The 20,070-nt window shown below is 41.1% G+C and overlaps 1 protein-coding gene across 10 annotated transcripts in view; it reads left to right on the top strand.

Annotated features, from left to right (window-relative positions):
• Positions 1 to 20,070, top strand: part of MTA3 (metastasis associated 1 family member 3) — a 244,599-nt gene that overhangs the window by 102,503 nt on the left and 122,026 nt on the right. For all 10 annotated transcript variants that reach the window (XM_066378409.1, XM_066378406.1, XM_066378405.1 and 7 more), the window contains exon 4: positions 16,486 to 16,615. In XM_066378409.1, the coding sequence (XP_066234506.1) occupies positions 16,486 to 16,615 (130 nt within the window). The remainder of the gene's footprint in view (positions 1 to 16,485; positions 16,616 to 20,070) is intronic.

Below are 20,070 nucleotides of genomic sequence, written 5' to 3'. Positions count from 1 at the left end.
GTATGGAACAGTCAGTGCACAGTCTAGGGCTTAATTATTCCTCATACTTGGGTAATACCTTTCTGTGTACTCTACCTAATACATCGTGAATTATGAGTTTTCCCAGTGTGGCTGTTTGGGAACGAAACTGGCCTGTTCTGTGTGATTTTTTTTTTTTTTAATTAAGTGAGAGTCTGGAAGGCAGGGACAGATTTTTGCATGTGCCTGGACCAGGATCCATCTGGCAAGCTCCCTGTAGGGCAATGCTCTGCCCATCTGGGGTGTTACTCTGTTGCTCAGCAACTGAGCTATTTTTAGCACCTGAGGCAGAAGCCACAGAGCCATCATCAGCACCTAGGGTCAACTCGCTCCAATCAAGTGGGAAGAGAGAGAAAGAGAGAGGAAGGGGAGGAGAAGCAGAAAGTCGCTTCTCCTGTGTGCCCTGACTGGGAATTTAACCTGAGACATCCACGTGCCAGGCTGACATTCTACCACTGAGCCAAGGCCTTCCTTCTGATTCTTTTCCAGTGAGGCTTTCCTTGGCTACTGGTAGTTTTCTCACATGCATTCACTGATTGGTACTATGGTTGAGGGTCACTGTCTGCGGTCTCCAGGTTTTCCCTTTTCCCTGGTACTCTACCTTCTGAACTCGAGTTGCTTTGGTCTCCTTTGTGTCTCACCTTTGTCTCCTCAAATCTGGGAGTCTGCATTCTCTGCCTCAGTTTCTTCTCCTAGCACTGTTGCCTGGAAAGTCAAGGCAGCAAACAAGACCATTATTAGGGCTCACCTTGTTTGTTTCTTCTTTCTCAAGGGTCATGGTTCTTCATTGCCTTATGTCCAGTGGTCCAGTGTTTGAAATACTAATGTTTCATATACTTTTTCTGCCTTTAAAATTATTTATTAATTTTTAGTTGTTTTGATTGTGTAGACAGGACGGTAGATCTGGTCTATTACTTAATTTGCCTGGAAGCAGGAATTTTAGTTCTTGTAAAAAAAATTTTTTTTCTTTTTCTTTTCTGAGAGAGGCAGGGAGAGACACACACAGTAAAATTGAGTTGCTCCTGTATGTGTCCTTACCAGGGATCTAACCTGCATCCTTGTTGTTTTGTGACAAGGCTCTTAATCGATGGAGCTAACTGGCTAGGGCTAAAAAGTTTTTTAAATTGAGGTATAAAATAAAGTGGAATGGGTAAAGCATGCAGGTCAATAAGTTTGCATACATGCATTTGTATTTCTATTACTGCCACTCAGATGAAGATAGAGAAACCTTCTAATAGCCCAGTGGTTTCCCTCGTGCCCATTCCCAGTCATTACGACCTTCTTCCTCCCCAGGTAATTACTATTCTGATGTCTACTACCATCTGTTAGTTTGGCCTGGTATTTAACTTCATCTAAATGGAGTATCTACAGTATTTGCCCTTTTTTTGCCTGACCATTTTCATTGAGCACCTTGTCTGTGGCATTCATCTATGTTAATGCTTGTTTGTAGTTGTTCTTTCTTCTAGCCTAGTAGTATTCATTCTCCTATTGATGGACACGGAATGATTTCCAGTGTTTGGCTTCTATGAAAACTACTATGAACATTCTTGTGCAAGTCTTTTGGTGTGTTTAAGCTGTCATTCCTCTTAGTCAATACCTGGGAGTAGACTTGTTGGGTCATAGGGCGGATATCAATTTACTTCGGCACTCTTGTCAAAATGTTTCCCATAGTGGTTGAACCAATTTTCACTTCCTCTGTTTTAATGTTTGGGAGCTTTAGTCCCTTTATGTATTTGATGAGACTGGCATTTCAGTCTTTTAAAATTTTAGCCATATGGGACCACAAGTTTTCTTTTAGTTGGCCAAATCATAATACTTAGATTGAGTAATATGAGGGCTAGGTGACAAGCTGTACTGGTTTGCCTGGTACTGAAGGGTTACTTGAACTTAGGAATTTCAGATATAAAACTAGGACAGTTCCAGTCACCCCAAATGAGGCTTTCAGCTGATTTAGTCAGAAGATGTGAAGGTTAAAAAGCGGGACATTCACACAGTCAAGCCACGCCCAAGTACAGATAAGGACCTGGGCCAGCTCTACCCACTCTGTATCCCCTAGTTAAAAAGACAACGACCCACCCTTTCACCCCCCTTTTCCTTCGGGTCTCAGTTTAAACTGTGTTTCTTTAAGAAGGCTCCTCAGGCTACACAAATTTTCTCTGTCATTCTTCTGGAAGGCCTTAGGCCACACAAGTTTTCTCTCATTCTTCTGGAGGACCTTACATACGGTCATTTTATAATATTTATGACACTTGTAAATACACATTCTTGTTTGTAATCTTGGATCAGCTGTAATCTTTATCAGTGCAAGACTTTTTGTCTTTCTTTATTTTAATTTTATTTATTCATTTTTTTTATTAGAGAGAGAGAGAGAGAGAGAGAACAGGGGGAGGAGCTGGAAGCTTCAACTCCCATATATGCCTTGACCAGGCAAGCCCAGGGTTTTGAACCGGCGACCTCAGTATTCCAGGTCGACACTTTATCCACTGCGCCACCACAGGTCAGGCGACTTTTTGTCTTTCTTACAGAATATCCCCAAACACATTGGTGGGCACATTAATAAATTATCTATTTTTTTCTTTTCTTGCCAATTTTGGGATCGAGTTGGGGATGAAATAGGTGAAACAACTGGCAGGACAGGACATTGGGAGATTTTTTTTCAACTGTGAAAGATTTGATCTAAATGGTTGAAAGCTATTGAGGGTTGTTCTTTTGATTTGTTTTTGTTTTCAAATCAAAGCAGGGGAGAAATGTGAGTTGCTGTGTCTGTATGAATTGGAGAGGATGGTGGTCCGATGCCACTGTAAAATTTGGTTATGTCTAATCCTTTTATTTTGTTTAAGTTTTAAAATTTATAGCAAATGGAAAAATACATGGGGACACATGAAACCTGTATAAAATTCCAGATGGACTTAAAATATATTACAAGATTAGGCAGCCTTTGCCAGATGCGATGTTCTTTGAATAAATAAATGTAAAGCAGAAATAGCTTAAATTTCTGATGGGATCCTGATTTGCTAAAGAACAACTTCTGAGTCCTTGTATCTAATACAGTGAAGATAACATTTCTGAAACAGGTTTCTTTTTTTTTTTTTTTTTTTTTTTTTTTATTTTTCTGAAGCTGGAAACAGGGAGAGACAGTCAGACAGACTCCCGCATGCGCCCCACCGGGATCCACCCGGCACGCCCACCATGGGGCGGTGCTCTGCCCCCCAGGGGGCCGATGCTCTGCCCATCCTGGGCGTCGCCATATTGCGACCAGAGCCACTCTAGCGCCTGAGGCAGAGGCCACAGAGCCATCCCCAGCGCCCGGGCCATCTTTACTCCAGTGGAGCCTTGGCTGCGGGAGGGGAAGAGAGAGACAGAGAGGAAAGCGCGGCGGAGGGGTGGAGAAGCAAATGGGCGCTTCTCCTATGTGCCCTGGCCGGGAATCGAACCCGGGTCCTCCGCACGCTAGGCCGACGCTCTACCGCTGAGCCAACCGGCCAGGGCCTGAAACAGGTTTCTTAAACCCAAGAAAGTCAAAACCTTTCTTTAGCCAGTTTTTGTTTTTCATTTCATATTAGACTTTCAAATAATATATCTTTTGCATAAGTTCACATCTTTCAGGGGGTCTGTGAAGGCAAAATAGTTTTCCTAATACTAAGTTGTCATTTATTTCTGAGTACAGTCATAAAGTGTTTCCTGAGGTTCTATGACACGTGATGACATCATCACTCTCATAGTAATAGATTGTGTACTTATGACTTCTTGTGTTTTAAAATTTTCTCCATTTTAATTTTTAATACAGTATTGGTAAATACAACACATATCAACAAATGCTCTTTGAGGTCCTTGGTAGGACTTAAGAGTTTAAAGGGGTCCTACGACTAAAAAGCTCAACTGTAGCTGGTGTAGGTGTTCTGCCAGAAAAACTTTAAAATTAGTGTTTTATAATAATGATTCTTAACTGAGGCTCAGCTGGCCTGATTCTACCCCAGAGTTTCTAAATCAGGATATCCACGGGTGGAGCCTGGATATCTTTTTGTTTGTTTACCAAAAGTGGAAACATTTTTAATTTGTTTTCATTTAAATATGACTTACCTTTTAAATTAGAAACCATTGTTTTAGGTATTAGGAATTATTTTCCAAATGGCAAAATAAAATCATATTAAAATTTATTTTTAAAGAGGAACAGCTTTTTCTGTAGCACTGTTAGTCACTGTGCTAAGCAATTTATGTCTCAGGGAGGAATTATGTACACATTTTATTGGTAAAGAAATTGAGGGTTGGCCCTGGCCGGTTGGCTCAGTGGTAGAGCGTCGGTCTGGCGTGCAGAAGTCCCAGGTTCGATTCCCGGCCAGGGCACACAGGAGAGGCGCCCATCTGCTTCTCCACCCCTCCCCCTCTCCTTCCTCTCTGTCTCTCTCTTCCCCTCCTGCAGCCGAGGCTCCATTGGAGCAAAAGATGGCCCGGGCGCTGGGGATGGCTCTATGGCCTCTGCCCCAGGCGCTAGAGTGGCTCTGGTCGTGACAGAGCGATGCCCCAGATAGGCAGAGCATCGCCCCTGGTGGGCAAGCATCGCCCCCTGGTGGGCGTGCCAGGTGGATCCCGGTCGGGCGCATGCGGGAGTCTGACTGCCTCCCTGTTTCCAGCTTCAGAAAAATACAAAAAATAAATAAATAAATAAAATATTTTTAAAAGAAAAAAAGAAATTGAGGGTTACAGAGTAGTTTGCCCAAGGTCACACAAGTAGGCATGTGAGGTTGTGTGAATTCAGCTGTGACTCTGAAGCTTAGTCTCCCATCTCCCCTTTGTTAGGTCTTGAAAGAACTGTAGAAAGCACCAGAATGAAATGTGAAAGGTAGAACCCCTTGAACAGTAACTTTTTGGTAGTAACTTTGTATTGTTTTATGCCATAACTTTGTGAATCTATCCTTGCAGCCCGTGACTTGAGCGTTAGTTAATGATTCTTACCTAGTGTACTGTGAACATTTCCTCAGGTTCCATTCCCTTTACCTCACAAGTAAAACAGCATGGATACAAAGATAAAGGACCCATCTTTGTTCTGGGTTGGGGTGGGGGGGACTAAGTGGATCAGATGACTTTGTGCAAGGCATATTGTAACAAGTATCTTAAGCTTGGGTGGGTGCTGCTTTGTAGCAAAGAGGAGGGGACTTTTTCACTGGTGATGGACAAAAGTCTCATGGATCAGGTAACTGAAATCTCAGAGGCTTCTTCCAGCTTTACATTTGATACTCTTATTACTGTTAACTTCTTATCCATTCAAATCTATTTATCTCAAGCATTTATTTATAGAAACTTTTGATTTGTAGTTTCCTGGGTTTTTTGTTTGTTTCCTGTTTTTGATCTCCAAAGATGGGCCACTTTTCTATTCTCCTCCCCTTTTTTAACCTTCAAAACCAATATTTATTTATATATTTATAAATATGTTTGTTTATTTATCTATTTTAAAAATTGATTGCTATACAACATGACAGTTGAAATTTAATTTTGTCATGATGATAGAAAGATATGAAGAGAAGGGAGGTAACAGGTAAAGAAATGATTATCAGCTCTGGTGGTTGTCTCCATTAAAGAAAACAGTTTAATGTGGAATAGAGTTTACAGGCAAAAGAAGTCTTTTCTTTCTTTTGGATCCTGTTCACTTTTTATTTTGTAGTATTTTTAGGAAGCAGAAAGGAGAATAATGTAGTGCTAATTATGAACCTACCAACCAGCTTTGTCTTTTCTTAATATTTTGACATACTTGTTTCAGATTCTTTTTTTTTTTCCTGCATTTTTCTGAAGCCAGAAATGGGAGAGACAGTCAGACAGACTCCTGCATGCGCCCAACCGGGATCCACCCGGCACGCCCACCAGGGGGCGACGCTCTGCCCACCAGGGGGCAACGCTCTGCCCCTCCGGGGCCTCGCTCTGTTGTGACCAGAGCCACTCTAGCGCCTGGGGCAGAGGCCAAGGAGCCATCCCTAGCGCCCGGGCCATCTTTGCTCCAATGGAGCCTCGGCTGCGGGAGGGGAAGAGAGAGACAGAGAGGAAGGAGAGGGGGAGGGGTGGAGAAGCAGATGGGTGCTTCTCCTGTGTGCCCTGGCCAGGAATTGAACCCGGGACTCCTGTACGCCAGGCCGACGCTCTACCACTGAGCCAACCTGCCAGGGCCTTGTTTCAGATTTTTATAGTGTGATGTATCCTTCCCAACTTTATTCCCTTTCTAGTTTCCCCGGAGTTGAATTGCTGTCTTACCTTTGATGTGTTTTTTTCTATTCATGTTTTTATACTTTTGCTACATATGTGTGAAGTTATGTAGAGCACTGTTTTTACAATAATAAAAAAAGTTATACCTATGTGTCCTTCTGCAGATTTTTTTTAAACTTAATATATTTGGAAATCTATCCATGTTAGTGTGGGTATTCACTTATGGGTAATCATTTTTAGCTATTGGATCGAATTCCAGTACATGACTATACAGTAGTCCCCCCTTATCCATGGTTTCTCTTTTCATACTTTCAGTTACCCACAGCCAGCCATGGTCTGAAATACTAAATGGAAAATTCCAGAAATAAACAGTGAATAAATTTTAAATTGCACATGGATCTGAGTACCATGATGAAATCTTGTACCGTCCTACTCCATCTTGCCCAGGATGTGAATCACCCCTTTGTCCAGTGATCCACCCTGCATATATTACCTGCCCATTAGTCACTTAACAGCTGTCTTGGTTATCAGTTTAATGGTATTGCAGTGTTTGTATTCAAATAACCCTTAATTTACTTAATGCCGTGTTCGCATAACTTTTATTTATGTTGTTACAGTTGCTCTACTTTATAATTATTTTTGTTAATCTCTTACTGTGCCTAATGTATAAATCAAACTTTATCATAGGTATATGTACGTATAGGAAAACAAACATAGTATATACAGGCTTCAGACATCCACAGGGGTCTTGGAACGTATTCCCCATGGGTAAGGGGTACTATCGTACTGAAATCTATCCATTTTTCTTTTGACTTTTTGCATTTCATTTGCCCCTACCCCTCTTTTTAAGTTTTTTTCCTTTTTTGATATAATTCATCCCTTAAAAAAGGTGTACAATTCTTGGTTTTAGTGTATTCCCAGATTTGTACAATCCTAACCATTGTTTAATTCCAGGACATATTCATCACTCCCGAAGAAACCCATAACCATTAACAGTCACTCACCCATGTCTCTCCCTCACCCACCCTCTTGCAACAACTAATTGACTTCCTATCTCTGTAGATTTGCCTATTCTGGACTTTAAATATAAATGGAGTCATATAATTTGTGGTCCTTGGTAACTTTAACTTAAAAAAAAAAGATTTTATTGCTTTTTAGAGAAAGGAGAGAGGCGGGGTGGGGTGGGGAGGAATGGGGAGCATTAACTTATAGTAGTTATTTCTCACGTATGCCTTGACCAGGCAAGCCCAGGTTTTTGAACTGGTGACCGCAGCTTTCCAGGTTGAGGCTTTATCCACTGCGCCACCACAGGTCAGGCATAACTTTCACTTTCGTAATGTTTCTTGAGTATGTGTCAAGGTTCATCCATGTTAAAGCATGAATCAGCACTTTATTCATTTTTATGGTTGAATAATATCCCATTGTATGGATATATAGAGGGTCCTTGGGTTACGACATAGTTTTATCCCTACAACAGTGATGTAACCTGGATTTGGCGTAAGTTGTAACCCATTATAGCCTAAGTCACTTATCTATCCTAACACAGCTGTAAAATCATAATCTCGAACATAAAAACACAACTAAGCCACAGAAAAAGGAAAGGACATAAATTACTATATTTACACTCTACTGCATATTCTTCCACCATGCGCAAACTAGTTTGCCCACGTGGAGTTCATAAGTATGACGCTAATGATGTAAGCTGAAACACTCACATCTCAATTTTTTAAAGTTTTTATGGGAGTGAGTGTTGTAAACTCGAAACGTCCTATGTCAAGGCTGTCGTCCAAGGACCACCCTGTACTACATTTGTACATCCATTTCTTCCTGTCCATAAGATGTTTGGGCTATTTCCATTTTTGGGCTATTGTGACTAATGCTGCTATGAACATTCATATACAAGCTTTTGTGTTGACATGTTGTTTTCACTTCTTTTGGGTATATACCTAGAAATAGAATTGTTTGGTCATACAGTAACTATGTAACTGCTAAACTTTTACAGTGCAGCTGTATTATTCTACATTCCCACAAATAATGTAGAGATTCTAATTTCTTCATTTGCAAACGTTTATTATCTTCCTTTATTATAGTATTATAGTTTTTGTGAAATATCTTGTAGTTTTGATTTGCATTTTACTAGTTAATAATGATGATGAAAATTTTTTCATGTACTTACTGGCCATATGCATATCTTGAAGAAATGTCTATTCTCATTGTTTGCCCAACATTTCATTGGGTTGTTTTTTTTGTTGTTTTTTTTTTTACAGAGACAGAGAGAGAGTCAGAGAGAGAGAGAGAGAGAGATAGGGACAGACAGACAGGAACGGAGAGATGAGAAGCATCAATCATTAGTTTTTCGTTGCGCATTGCGACACCTTAGTTCATTGATTGCCTTCTCATATGTGCCTTGACCGCAGGCCTTCAGCAGACCGAGTAACCTCTTGCTTGAGCCAGCGACCTTGGGTCCAAGCTTGTGAGCCTTTGCTCAAACAGATGAGCCTGCGCTCAAGCTGGCGACCTCGGAGTCTTGAACCTGGGTCCTTGGCATCCCAGTCCGACCCTCTATCCACTGCGCCACCACCTGGTCAGGATATTGGGTTGTTTCTTTATTCCTTTTTTTCCTCCTTGTGACAGAGACAGAGAGAGACAGAGAGAGGGACAGATAGGGACAGAAAGACTGGAAGGGAGAGAAATGAGAAGCATCAGTTCTTTGTTGCGGCTCCTTAGTTGTTCATTGATTGCTTTCTCAAATGTACCTTGACGGGGGGGGGGGGTGGGGGTGGGGGTGGTTGTAGCAATGAGAAGGACCCCTTGCTCAAGCCAGTGACCTTGGGCTCAAGCTAGCAACCTTGGACTTCAAGCCAGTGACCTGTGGGCTCAAGCCAGCGACCTTTGGGCTCATGCCAGTGACCATGGGGTCGTGTCTATGATCTCTGCTCAAGCCGGTGAGCCCGCACTCAAGCCAGTGACCCTGCGCTCAAGCTGGATGAGCCCGCACTCAATCTGGTGACCTTGGGGTTTTGAGCCTGGGTCCTTTACATCCCAGTTCGATGTTCTATCCATTGTGCCACCACCTGGTCTGGCTTTATTCTTTTTTTTTTTTTTTTTTTTACAGAGACAGAGAGAGAGAGGGATAGATAGTGACAAACAAGAACGGAGAGAGATGAGAAGCATCAGTTCTTTGTACAGTGCCTTAGTTGTTCATTGATTGCTTTCTTATATGTGGCTTGACCATGGGCCTTCAGCAGACCGAGTAACCCCTTGCTCGAGCCGGCGACCTTGGATCCAAGCTGGTGAGCTTTGCTCAAACCAGATGAGCCTGCGCTCAAGCTGGTGACCTCGGGGTCTGGAACCTGGGTTCTCTGCATCCCGGTCCGGCGCTCTATCTACTGCACCACCACCTGGTCAGAATATAACTTATTCTTGAGTTATAAGAGTTCTCTATATATTCTGGATACTAGACTCTTATCAGATACATAATTTATAAAAATTTTCTCCCTTCTGTATCTCTCTGCTTTCTTTTTTTTTTTTTTTTTTTTTTTTAATCTGAAGCTGGAAACGGGGAGAGACAGTCAGACAGACTCCCACATGCGCCCGACCGGGATCCACCCGGCACGCCCACCAGGGGCGATGCTCTGCCCCTCTGGGGCGTCGCTCTGCGGTGACCAGAGCCACTCTAGCGCCTGGGGCAGAGGCCAAGGAGCCATCCCCAGCGCCCGGGCCATCTTTGCTCCAATGGAGCCTTGGCTGCGGGAGGGGAAGAGAGAGACAGAGAGGAAGGAGGGGGGGTGTGGAGAAGCAAATGGGCGCTTCTCCTATGTGCCCTGGCCGGGAATCAAACCCGGGTCTCCCGCACGCCAGGCCGACGCTCTACCGCTGAGCCAACCGGCCAGGGCTCTCTCTGCTTTCTTGATAGTGTCTTTTTAAGCACAAAGATTTTAATCTTAATTCCAGTTTAGTTTTTCATTTGTTGCTTAGTTGTTATTGTGCCCCAGGGAAGAGACCATTGCCTAGTCTAAGATCGTGAAGATTATACCTGTGTTTTATTGTAAGATTTTTATAGTTTTAGCTCTTACATTCAGGTCTTTGATTCAGTTTGAATTATATGGTGTAAGGATCTAACTTTATTCTTTGTATGTGAGTATCCAGTTGTTCTTAGGACCATTTTTGTAGAAAAGACTATTCACTTTGTCTTGGCACCCTTGTCTGAAATCAATTCATTATAAATGTATGGGCTTGTTGTTGGACTCAGTCCTATTCCATTGATCTAATACTTCTAGTCTTATACCAATAACACAGTCTCGGTTGTTGTAGCTTTGAAGTGAGCTTTGAAATCTGGAAGTGTGAATCCTCTTAAATTTAAAATTTTTTTTCTCTCAAAAGTTATTTTGACTCTTCTGGGTTGCTTACATGTTGATAGGAACTTTAGGATTACTTTGTCAGTTTCTGCAAAAAAGGCAGTTGAAATTTTGGTAGAGATTGCATTGAATCTGTAGTTCAACTAAGAAGTATTGCCACTATAACAATAATAAGTCTTCTAGTCTGTGAACATAATCTTTCAATTTGGGGGGGGTGTCTTTAATTTCTTTGAATAATGTTTTGTAGTTTTTAGTATATAAAATTTGTCTCTTGTTAAAGATATTCCTAAGTATTTTTTCCTTTTGATGCTATTGTAAATGAAATTGTTGTCTTAAGATTTTATTTATTTATTTATTTATTTATTTATTTATTTAGAGACAGAGAGGGATAGATAGGGACAGACAGGAACGCAGAGAGATGAGAAGCATCAAGCATCAGTTTTTTGTTGTGGCACCTTAGTTGTTCATTGATTCCTTTCTCATATGTGCCTTGACCGTGGGCCTTCAGCAGACCGAGTAACCCATTCCTCGAGCCAGCGACCTTGGGTCCAAGCTGGTGAGCCTTGCTCAAACCAGATGAGCCCGCGCTCAAGCTGGCGACCTCGGTGTCTCGAATCTGGGTCTTCCGCATCCCAGTTCGACGCTCTATCCACTGTGCCACCGCCTGGTCAGGCTGAAATTGTTGTCTTAATTTCAATTTTGGATTGTTCATTGCTAGTGCTACAGATATAATTGATTTTTGTCTATTCATCATTTACTTCTAGACTGCCAAACTTTTTTTTCTCTTCATTTAGATAGTTACTTGAAATCTCAGTTGTCATAGAAATTCTTCTAATTTTATTCAACTTGCTTATTCCTTTTTTTGAGGATTTTTTCCTTATCAGGCAGGCTTGAGTTGCACCAATACTAAGCCATTTTCAGTCCAATAATATGCCTTCAAACATTTGGGTACTTGTTAAATATGTCTCTAGACAAGTTGTTACCTGTTTTTCTGTATGGTCTGTACCAGCTAATGCCTTATCACTGTGGGCTGATACTTCATTAAAATGGAGACCTAGGAAGCTTGAGAATAACCTGTGGAGAACTCTCCTCCTGCCAGCTCACCCCTCTGTCCCTCCCAACTAATACATAGAAATTATAATTCTGATCAGTTCTGAAAATCACCCAGTTCAGTAATGGCTCCTTCTTCCCTGTTTCTGTCCCTTGTTCAGTTACCTATACTGATCAGTCGCCTACTCTGGATCTTATACATGTCACATACCCAGTTCCTGATTGTAACCTGCTGCTGATACTGTTCTCCCATCTACCAGATCCCATAGCTGAATGCCTTGGTACTCTGGACTGCTCAGCTAGTTAGTTTGATTTCTTCTCTGACCCTTGCTTTTTGGACATTATTTGTGCTGCTAGCCTTATCCCATCCCCTCTTACCCTAAATGTATAATTAATTAGCCTTATGAGCTCTTTGACCATGCCTTCTTTCTCAGTCTGTAGTCTAAAACTTGGAAATTTGTGGAGCCTTGCTGGTTCATGCTTTATATGGCACGCACAGTATTGAGTGCAGTGATAACTTATATTGCCCCTTAAGACTTAATACAATCCCTTTTTACAGTTTTCTTCTGTACTGTCTCCCCTCCTTGCCCCAGTACCTTATTGCTAGTAAACTATGTGTGGTAAACTTTTCTAACTGTAAGGAAACATTGCTTCTGTCACTGTAAAGTATGGGACGTCTACTTAAAAAACTTGCATGTTCTATCAAACTTGTAAAGATTTTACAAAATTATAAATAATATTTCTATGTATATGATTTTAAAAGTTTTTAATTTATTGATTTGAGAAAGAGAAAGAGCAAAAGAGAGAAAGAAAAAAACATCAACTTGTTCTACTTATTCATGCATTCATTGATTGATTCTTTTTTGTGCCTTGACCAGGGATGGAACCCGCAACCTTGGCGTGTCAGGATGACACACTAATCAACTGAGCTTCCCAGCCAGGGCATTTCTACATGCTAGTTTTTGCCATTGTGGCTGTTTAATATTTTTAGAATATTAATGGCTTGGGAGTTGTTCCTGTTCAGAAGCCAATGCAAATTTATAGAAATATGTAAAGGAAATTTAACTAGTAAATTTTTAAAAATGGATTTGAGCCTGGCCTGTGGTGGTGCAGTGAATAAAGCATTGATGCTTCTTACTGCTCCACCTCCAGCCCTGTCTGTCTCTCTCTAAAAATAAAATCTTTATAGAAATAGATTTTAGATGCTCCTGTAGTGATGTCTATCGTTGATTAGCTGGGCGTCAGGAATTTTAGCCTTTTCACCCTGTACCAAGAGGATATATAAAAAGATAAAAGTTGCTGCTATTATTTGTAGAGCTTGTTGCTGTTTTAGCTGTATTGGGTACACATTAGAATTCAGTTAGTTTTACAGAACATTTTATTTTTATTATTATTAAATGAGAGGCAGGGAAGCAGAGAGGCAGAAAGACAGACTCTCACATGTGTCCCAACTGGGATCTACCTGGCAAGCTCCCCACAGGGCGATTTTCTGACCATTTTGGGCCACTGCTCTGTTGCTTGACAACAGAGCTGTTTCAGTGTCTGAGGTGAGGCCATGGAACCATCCTCAGTGCCCAGGGCCAAATTGTTTGAACCATTCCAGCCATGGCTGTGGGAGGGGAGGAGAGAGAGAGAGAGAGAGAGAGAGAGGGAGATAAAGAAAAAGGAGAGAGAGAATGGGAAGGGAAAGGGTGGAGAAGCAGATGGTTGCTTCTCCTGTGTGCTCTGACTGGGAATTGAACCCAGGACTTCCACACACTGGGCCAACACTCTACCGCTGAGCCAACTGGCCAGGGCCCCGAACAATAATTTATCAAATCCTAATTAGGTAAAGAGTATAATTTTGTATGTGATCTCTGCTGGTGCTAGCAACTAAATGGCTCTTTTAATGCTGTACAGTACTTTGCTTTAAAAAGAATATTCTAAGAATTTTAAATCACTTTATTCCTTTTTTGAGCTAGGTGAATCTTTCTGAAGGAGTTTCTCAGATTCATTTTCCATTTAGAGCTTTCAAAATTTGAAAGTAGGAAAGACCTCACACTTAGCCCATCCATTACCCTCGCCCAGTTTAAACAACTGCCACAACTAGGGGATTATATTTGATAAAGATTTTTTTGTGGTCCAAGGTCCATAAATAAGAACTTCTAAGAATTGTGAGGAACAGAAATGTATTATGTATATGTGTGTGTGTGTTGTTACCAGTCATTGTCCGAAAATTAAGGTCTTAGAAGCCTGAACTTGGGCCCTACTTTCTATGTGAAGAAGTGGGCCCCCTAATACCCCACTACCCCCTCCATCAGTCTCACACTCTGAGCCTCAGTGTTCCTACTATTCCCATAGTCACACATCAGTCTAGGTAAGGTTGCAGAGGATCTGTGAGCCCCTATGAAGTATTATATTTTAAAAAATTTTTGTTCCTCTAGCTCTGGCCCATTGGCTCAGTGGTAGAGCGTTGGCCCAGTTTGATTCCTGGGCAGGGCACACAGGAAAAGCACTCATATGCTTCTCCACACTTCCACCTCTCCTTTCTCTCTATCTCTCTCCTTTCTCTCTATCTCTCTCTTCCCCTCCCTCAGCCAAGGCTCCATTGGAGCAAAGTTGGCCCGGGTGCTGAGGATGGCTGCATGGCTTCTGCCTCAGGTGCTGGAATGGCTCTGGTTGCAGCGGAGCAACGCCCCAGATGGGCTGAGTATTGCCCCTTGTTGGGCATGCCGGGTGGATCCCGGTGAGACACATGAGAGAGTCTTATTTGTCTGCCTCCCCCTTCTTCTCACTTTGGAAAATTATCTGATTATTTCTTTAAATGACATTTGGTTATTTTGTTTTTCTTTAAAAAGAATATTAAATAGTGTTTTGTTTTGTTTTTTAATCTGATGTGAACTTTGTCTTCTGTCTCTTTCATTCCTTCCTTACAACCCTGCTTCCCTAAGGAACTTTGAATTGTTTCTTCTTAGGAACTTTTTGCTCACTGATTGTCTTAAACACTTTGAATAGTGCCTGTTTGGACACCTAATAAATCTTGGTTGAATGAATGAAAGGTTGTCCTTACTCTGTTTCAGACTTGATAGTTTACTATGCAATTCTTGGTTTAGTATCAGTTTTCCTCTTGGATGGCATTGTACTACCATCTTAGCATACAGTCTTGCTGTTCATGTGTGATTCCACTGAGTCTAGTTTCTTTGCACATGACCTGTTTCCTTTCTGTAAGCTTTTGTGATCTTCTCATGTTAGCACTTAAAAAATCAATTATGCTTGGAATTCAATCGGACATTCATTTTGCTCAGTAAGGGCTAATTTTCCTGAATCATTTCTTTGAGAAGTTGTCTCTCACATCCTCAACCCTCACCCCCCAAAATGGTAAAGAAATGCTTTTTCTGTTGTTTTTTCTGGAAATTTATTACTAGGATGTTGGACTTCATGAATGTTATCTTTAATTTTTTTTTTGTTTTGGAGTTTTCAGTCATTTATCTTTTTGTCTTAGTGTTGTAATTTATAGATTTTCTTAGTGTTGCCTTCTAATCTTTCTATTTTGTTCTCAAATTTGAAATTTATTATCCTGTTTCTTGTTTTCCAATTTTTCTCTTTTTAAATAGAGCATTTTTGTTGTTATTTTGTTGTAGGTAGACTTTCAATCCTTTCCTTTTGTTTTTTAGCTTTTGCCCCGCCCCTCTTTCTCCCGATTCTTGGGTCTTTGAGGGCTGAGTTGGTCAGCTCTGTGCCTTTCTTCTCCATGTCTTCCTTGTATATGCACATAGATTGCCACTTTAGTCTCTCGGTTAAGTGTGCACTTTTTAATTTTTTTTGTATCTGCTTTCCTTCTTCTAATACTTTTTTGGGGGTGGAGTTTGAAATCTTCCCTTCATTGTTGCTTCTTTTTCCATTGACATTGAAATGTTATTAAATTTTAATTGCCATTTTGGTGTGGTTTTTATGGGGGAAGAGGAGATATATGTACGTGTTCCATCTTCCTTTTTTAATTTTTTTTTTAGATGAGAAGAGAGGAGGTAGTGAGGCAGACTCCTGCATGTGCCCCTACCAGGATCCACATGGCAACTGCATCTGGGGCCAGTGCTCGAGTACAGAGCTATTTTTTTAAAAAATTTATTTATTTATTTATTTTTTACAGAGACAGAGAGTGAGTCAGAGAGAGGGATAGACAGGGACGGAGAGAGATGAGAAGCATCAATCATTAGTTTTTCATTGCGCGTTGCAACACCTTAGTTGTTCATTGATTGCTTTCTCACATGTGCCTTGACCGCGGGCCTTCAGCAGACCGAGCAACCCCTTGCTGGAGCCAGTGACCTTGGGTCCAAGCTGGTGAGCCTCGCTCAAACCAGATGAGCCCGCATTCAAGCTGGCGACCTCGGGGTCTCGAACCTGGGTCCTTCCGCATCCCAGTCTGACACTCTATCCACTGCGCCACCACCAGGTCAGGCCAGAGTTATTTTTAATGCCTGAGGCTGACATGCTTGGAACAGCCAAGCTATCCTCAGCACTTAGGGCCATGCTCAAACAAATCAAGCCACTGGCTGCAGGAGTAGGAGGAGTTTAGAAGCAAATGGCTGTTTTCCCTGTGTGCCCTAACTGGGAATCGAACCTAGCACGTTCATATTCTGGGCTGATGCTCTATCCACTAAGCTACTGGCCAGAGCCCCATCTGCCATTTTTAAATTGTAGTTCTTCCTCTTCCTTTGAGGCCATGTTATTTAAATTTATGGTTGTAATTCAAATAAAAAGCTAAATATGTAGATTTAACATTAATTAGTATGAAGAAAATATTGAACGAAAGGTTGATTTTTACCTGTCTTAATATCCAGATAGATAATATGCTTTGTAATAATGAATTATTTGAATTTTATTTGTGTAGAAGAAATTGAGGAAGAATCTGAGACAACAACAATTGAGGCTGACTTAACTGATAAACAGAAGCATCAGTTGAAACATAGGGAACTCTTTTTGTCGCGCCAGTACGAATCTCTGCCTGCAACACATATCAGGTAAGAACTTTTTAGAAGATCATTTGAAGTACTCAGTAATGTCGTGATAATTTTAAAAACTCAAAACAACCATCTCTGAAGAATTTTCTAAACTCAGCTCATGATCTTGGTTAAATTAGTTTACTAAATGCTTCATAATGGAATCTGATCCTGGAAATTTATGGTGGAATCGAGCTAATATTAAACCGCTAAGATTGCTGTGCAGTAAAGTAACCACTTAGCTTTATTTTAATCCAGACTTTCCCAATTTATTTGCATATCTATTAACACTCTGCAAAGAAGTGTCCAGCAGACATCATTTTGGGAAATGCTGGTCTTCTCCAGATTTCTAGAATGTTATAGAGTCATTAGAATCCAAGAACTGGGACCCAAGATCTGCTTCCCAGAAAAATTGTCTCTTGACCTTGTAGCAGGGGTCTCCAAACTTTTTACACAGGGGGCCAGTTCACTGTCCCTCAGACCATTGGAGGGCTGCCAAATACAGTGGTCCTCTCACTGACCACCAATGAAAGAGGTGCCCCTTCCAGAAGTTCAGTGGGGGCTGGATAAATGGCCTCAGGGGGCCGCAGTTTGGGGACGCCTGTTGTAGAGTATATGGCCTTCTATTTTTCTTTTGTAGACATCTGGGCTGAAGGCTTTATAATCTTCATTACTCACTTACTTGCATCTGCTTTGTGGGCTAACAGGATGCAAAAGTGAAAAAATTCAGTTTTTGGTTTGTAGTTTGGGGAGTTGTGGAGAAATGATGGTGGTCTTATCTGATTGGTGGATAGGGGTAACATTTCGGCATAAACCCAGTTAAGTTGTTTTTCAGTGTGGTCTGTAATAGGTGCATCTTGGAGGAAAAAGAAAATGTTTGAACTCGAAAGACAGGTGGTTATTGACGGTCAGGATCAGAAAAGCTTCAGAAGGAGTTGGCATGTACTCAGCCTGTGAGAGACTATGGGTCATGTTTCATGTAGAGGAAACGGGCGAGCATGGATGTGTGTAGGGAGCAGCATGTGTCCAGGGGATGTGTGTGGGGAAATGCTTTTTGTCTCTTTAGGTTAAAGAAATTCCTTCAAGTCTTGTTCACAATCTTTATTTCTTTTATTCAGTTCTTCTATGAGTTATGGTTCTCTTAAAAACTATATTTTATTTCAATCATTGCCCCTCCTTTTTAGGCTCTAATGTCAATATTGAATTTAAGTCTGCCTTTCGGATCAGACAGGTTTGGACAGTTCCTTATTTTTATTTTTTTTAAATTAATTTTAGCAAGAAAAGAAAGGGCAGAGAGAGAGAGAGAGAGAGAGACAGGAACATTGATCTTTTCCTGTATGTGCCCTAACTGGGGATCGAACCAGCAACCTCTGTGCTTTGGGATGATGCTCTAACGAACTGAGCTATTTGGCCAGGGCTAGAGAGTTCCTAAAGCTCTGATTTGGTCCTTGTATGTCACGCACATACACACACCCTCCTCAACTCCAGGGACCTTTGTGCCTACTTCTCTTTTCAGAGTAAACATAGAGATCTTCTAAGGCAGAAAGTAAATGACAAATATACTGTAATTCTTTTTTCTCTAAGTCTTTTAAGAACCATATCAATCTCCCCTTGATAGTTAACACCATATTACTGCTTTATTTATTTATTTTTTTAGGGTATGCTCTGTATAGTTAGTATATTCTGTGTGCATTAGGTCCTTTGCTAAAAGACATAATCAAGACAGGTAATCTAGGAACAGTCATTTTACCTCCCAATAGGGTATTTCAGGAATTAGGAGTAAATTAATTTTTGCTTAGAAAGATAGAACATGAAAACATTTTCTAACTTTTTTAAAGATGTATGTAACTAATAAATGCTAAAGAGCCATATACATTTATTATTTAATTGGAAGAAGCTAGAATATAAAGATTCATTTCAATTCAAGCTCCAGAAGTTATGTAGCTAGTTAGAAGAATCTTGCCAGAACAAGAATCTGACAAATGGTTTTTAAATTGCATCCAAAACACACAAGTATATTTTTAATTTACCCCCCTGATAGCTTGGAATCTGTTTACAAGTAATGTTGGTTTCCTTTAACAGATTGCTTGGAATGGAAAAACTGGTGATGGGGTTTTCATCTTTCATAAGGACTGAGAGAATATATTGAAACAATTATCAAGACACCCCCTACCTGACCAGGCGGTGGCACAGTGGATAGAGCGTCAGATTGGGATGCAGAGCCTTGCTCAAACCAGATGATCCTGTGCTCAAGCTGACGACCTCGGGGTTTCGAACCTGGGTCCTCTGCGTCCCAGTCCAATGCTCTATCCACTGTGCCACCGCCTGGTCAGGCAGGTCATTGGCTTAAATGCTCAAGGTTGATGGCTTGAGCCCAGGGTTGCTGGCTTGAGCAAGGTGTCACTCGTTCTGCTGGAGCCTTCTGGTCAAGGCACATATGAGAAAGCAATCAATGAACAACTAAGGAGCCACAGTGAAGAACTGATGCTTCTCATCTCTCTCCCTTCCTATCTGTCTGTCCTTATCTGTCCCTCTCTCTATCTCTGTCACACACACACACACACACAAAGACACATGCTATATTGAGCATAGAAATTACATAGTATACATAGTCTATCACTGTATCACTGTTGAACACATTTCCTGAGAATATTTTAGACTGGGTAGTTTACAAAGTGCTTTGCTAAGTAAGACAGGTCCCTACCTTGTAAACTCAATGAGTTTATCAGGTGGCAGTTGTTTTGAATTATGATAAAGAGACACAGACATTTGGGGCTTTTTTCCTTCTCCAGGTTGAAAGGGACCTTGTCTCATCTGTGGCTTTCATCTTTAAACAGCTGAATGGGGTTAGAGGCAGACTCTGGCAAAAGCATGGACTTGTGCTAACCAGCCCTCATGCTGATGTAGAATGAGTCCATGCATTTTGGAGCGATCTTGATATTTTGCTACTGTTGAAGTCATACCCTATCTATTTCTGCTACAACAGAAGGAAATTACTGAAGTCCCGTTGGTCTTTGGCAGCAAAGAGGGGTAATTTGGTGAGTACTGGCTTTTTATTCTCAGGGAATAAATATTCAGATGCCCAGAATTTCCTTGTGCCATATGGAACATAGGAGAAAACCCGACTGAGGCATTCCCGAGGTCTTTTGTCGTTTGTGAGCTATAATACTTGATGCTACGAGCTTCTCAAAGAGGCAGGGTGGTAACTCTTTGTTTCTTCTGATTCCATGCAAGAGAGAGATCGAGACAGTTCTGGATGGGTTACTGAGTCACCTCTTGTTTGTAAGAGAGATGGGATTTGAGCAGTGAGAGTGCTTTTGGAATATTTATTTTGGAGAAAGGGAAAAGGCAGCATGCTTCACACATAGTACTTTAGGTCATTAATAACAGATTATATACTGTATACAGTAGAAAGCACTATAAAATGGATTGTTATGCCAGCGGCTGGATCTTTTATAAGTATATACAGTACTGTA

The sequence above is a fragment of the Saccopteryx leptura genome, chromosome 3 (assembly GCF_036850995.1).
Source record: "Saccopteryx leptura isolate mSacLep1 chromosome 3, mSacLep1_pri_phased_curated, whole genome shotgun sequence".
In the NCBI taxonomy this organism is placed as follows: Eukaryota; Metazoa; Chordata; class Mammalia; order Chiroptera; family Emballonuridae; genus Saccopteryx; species Saccopteryx leptura.
The sequence above is the reverse complement of the archived record's forward strand: the minus strand, read 5'-3'. Positions and strand labels throughout refer to the sequence as shown.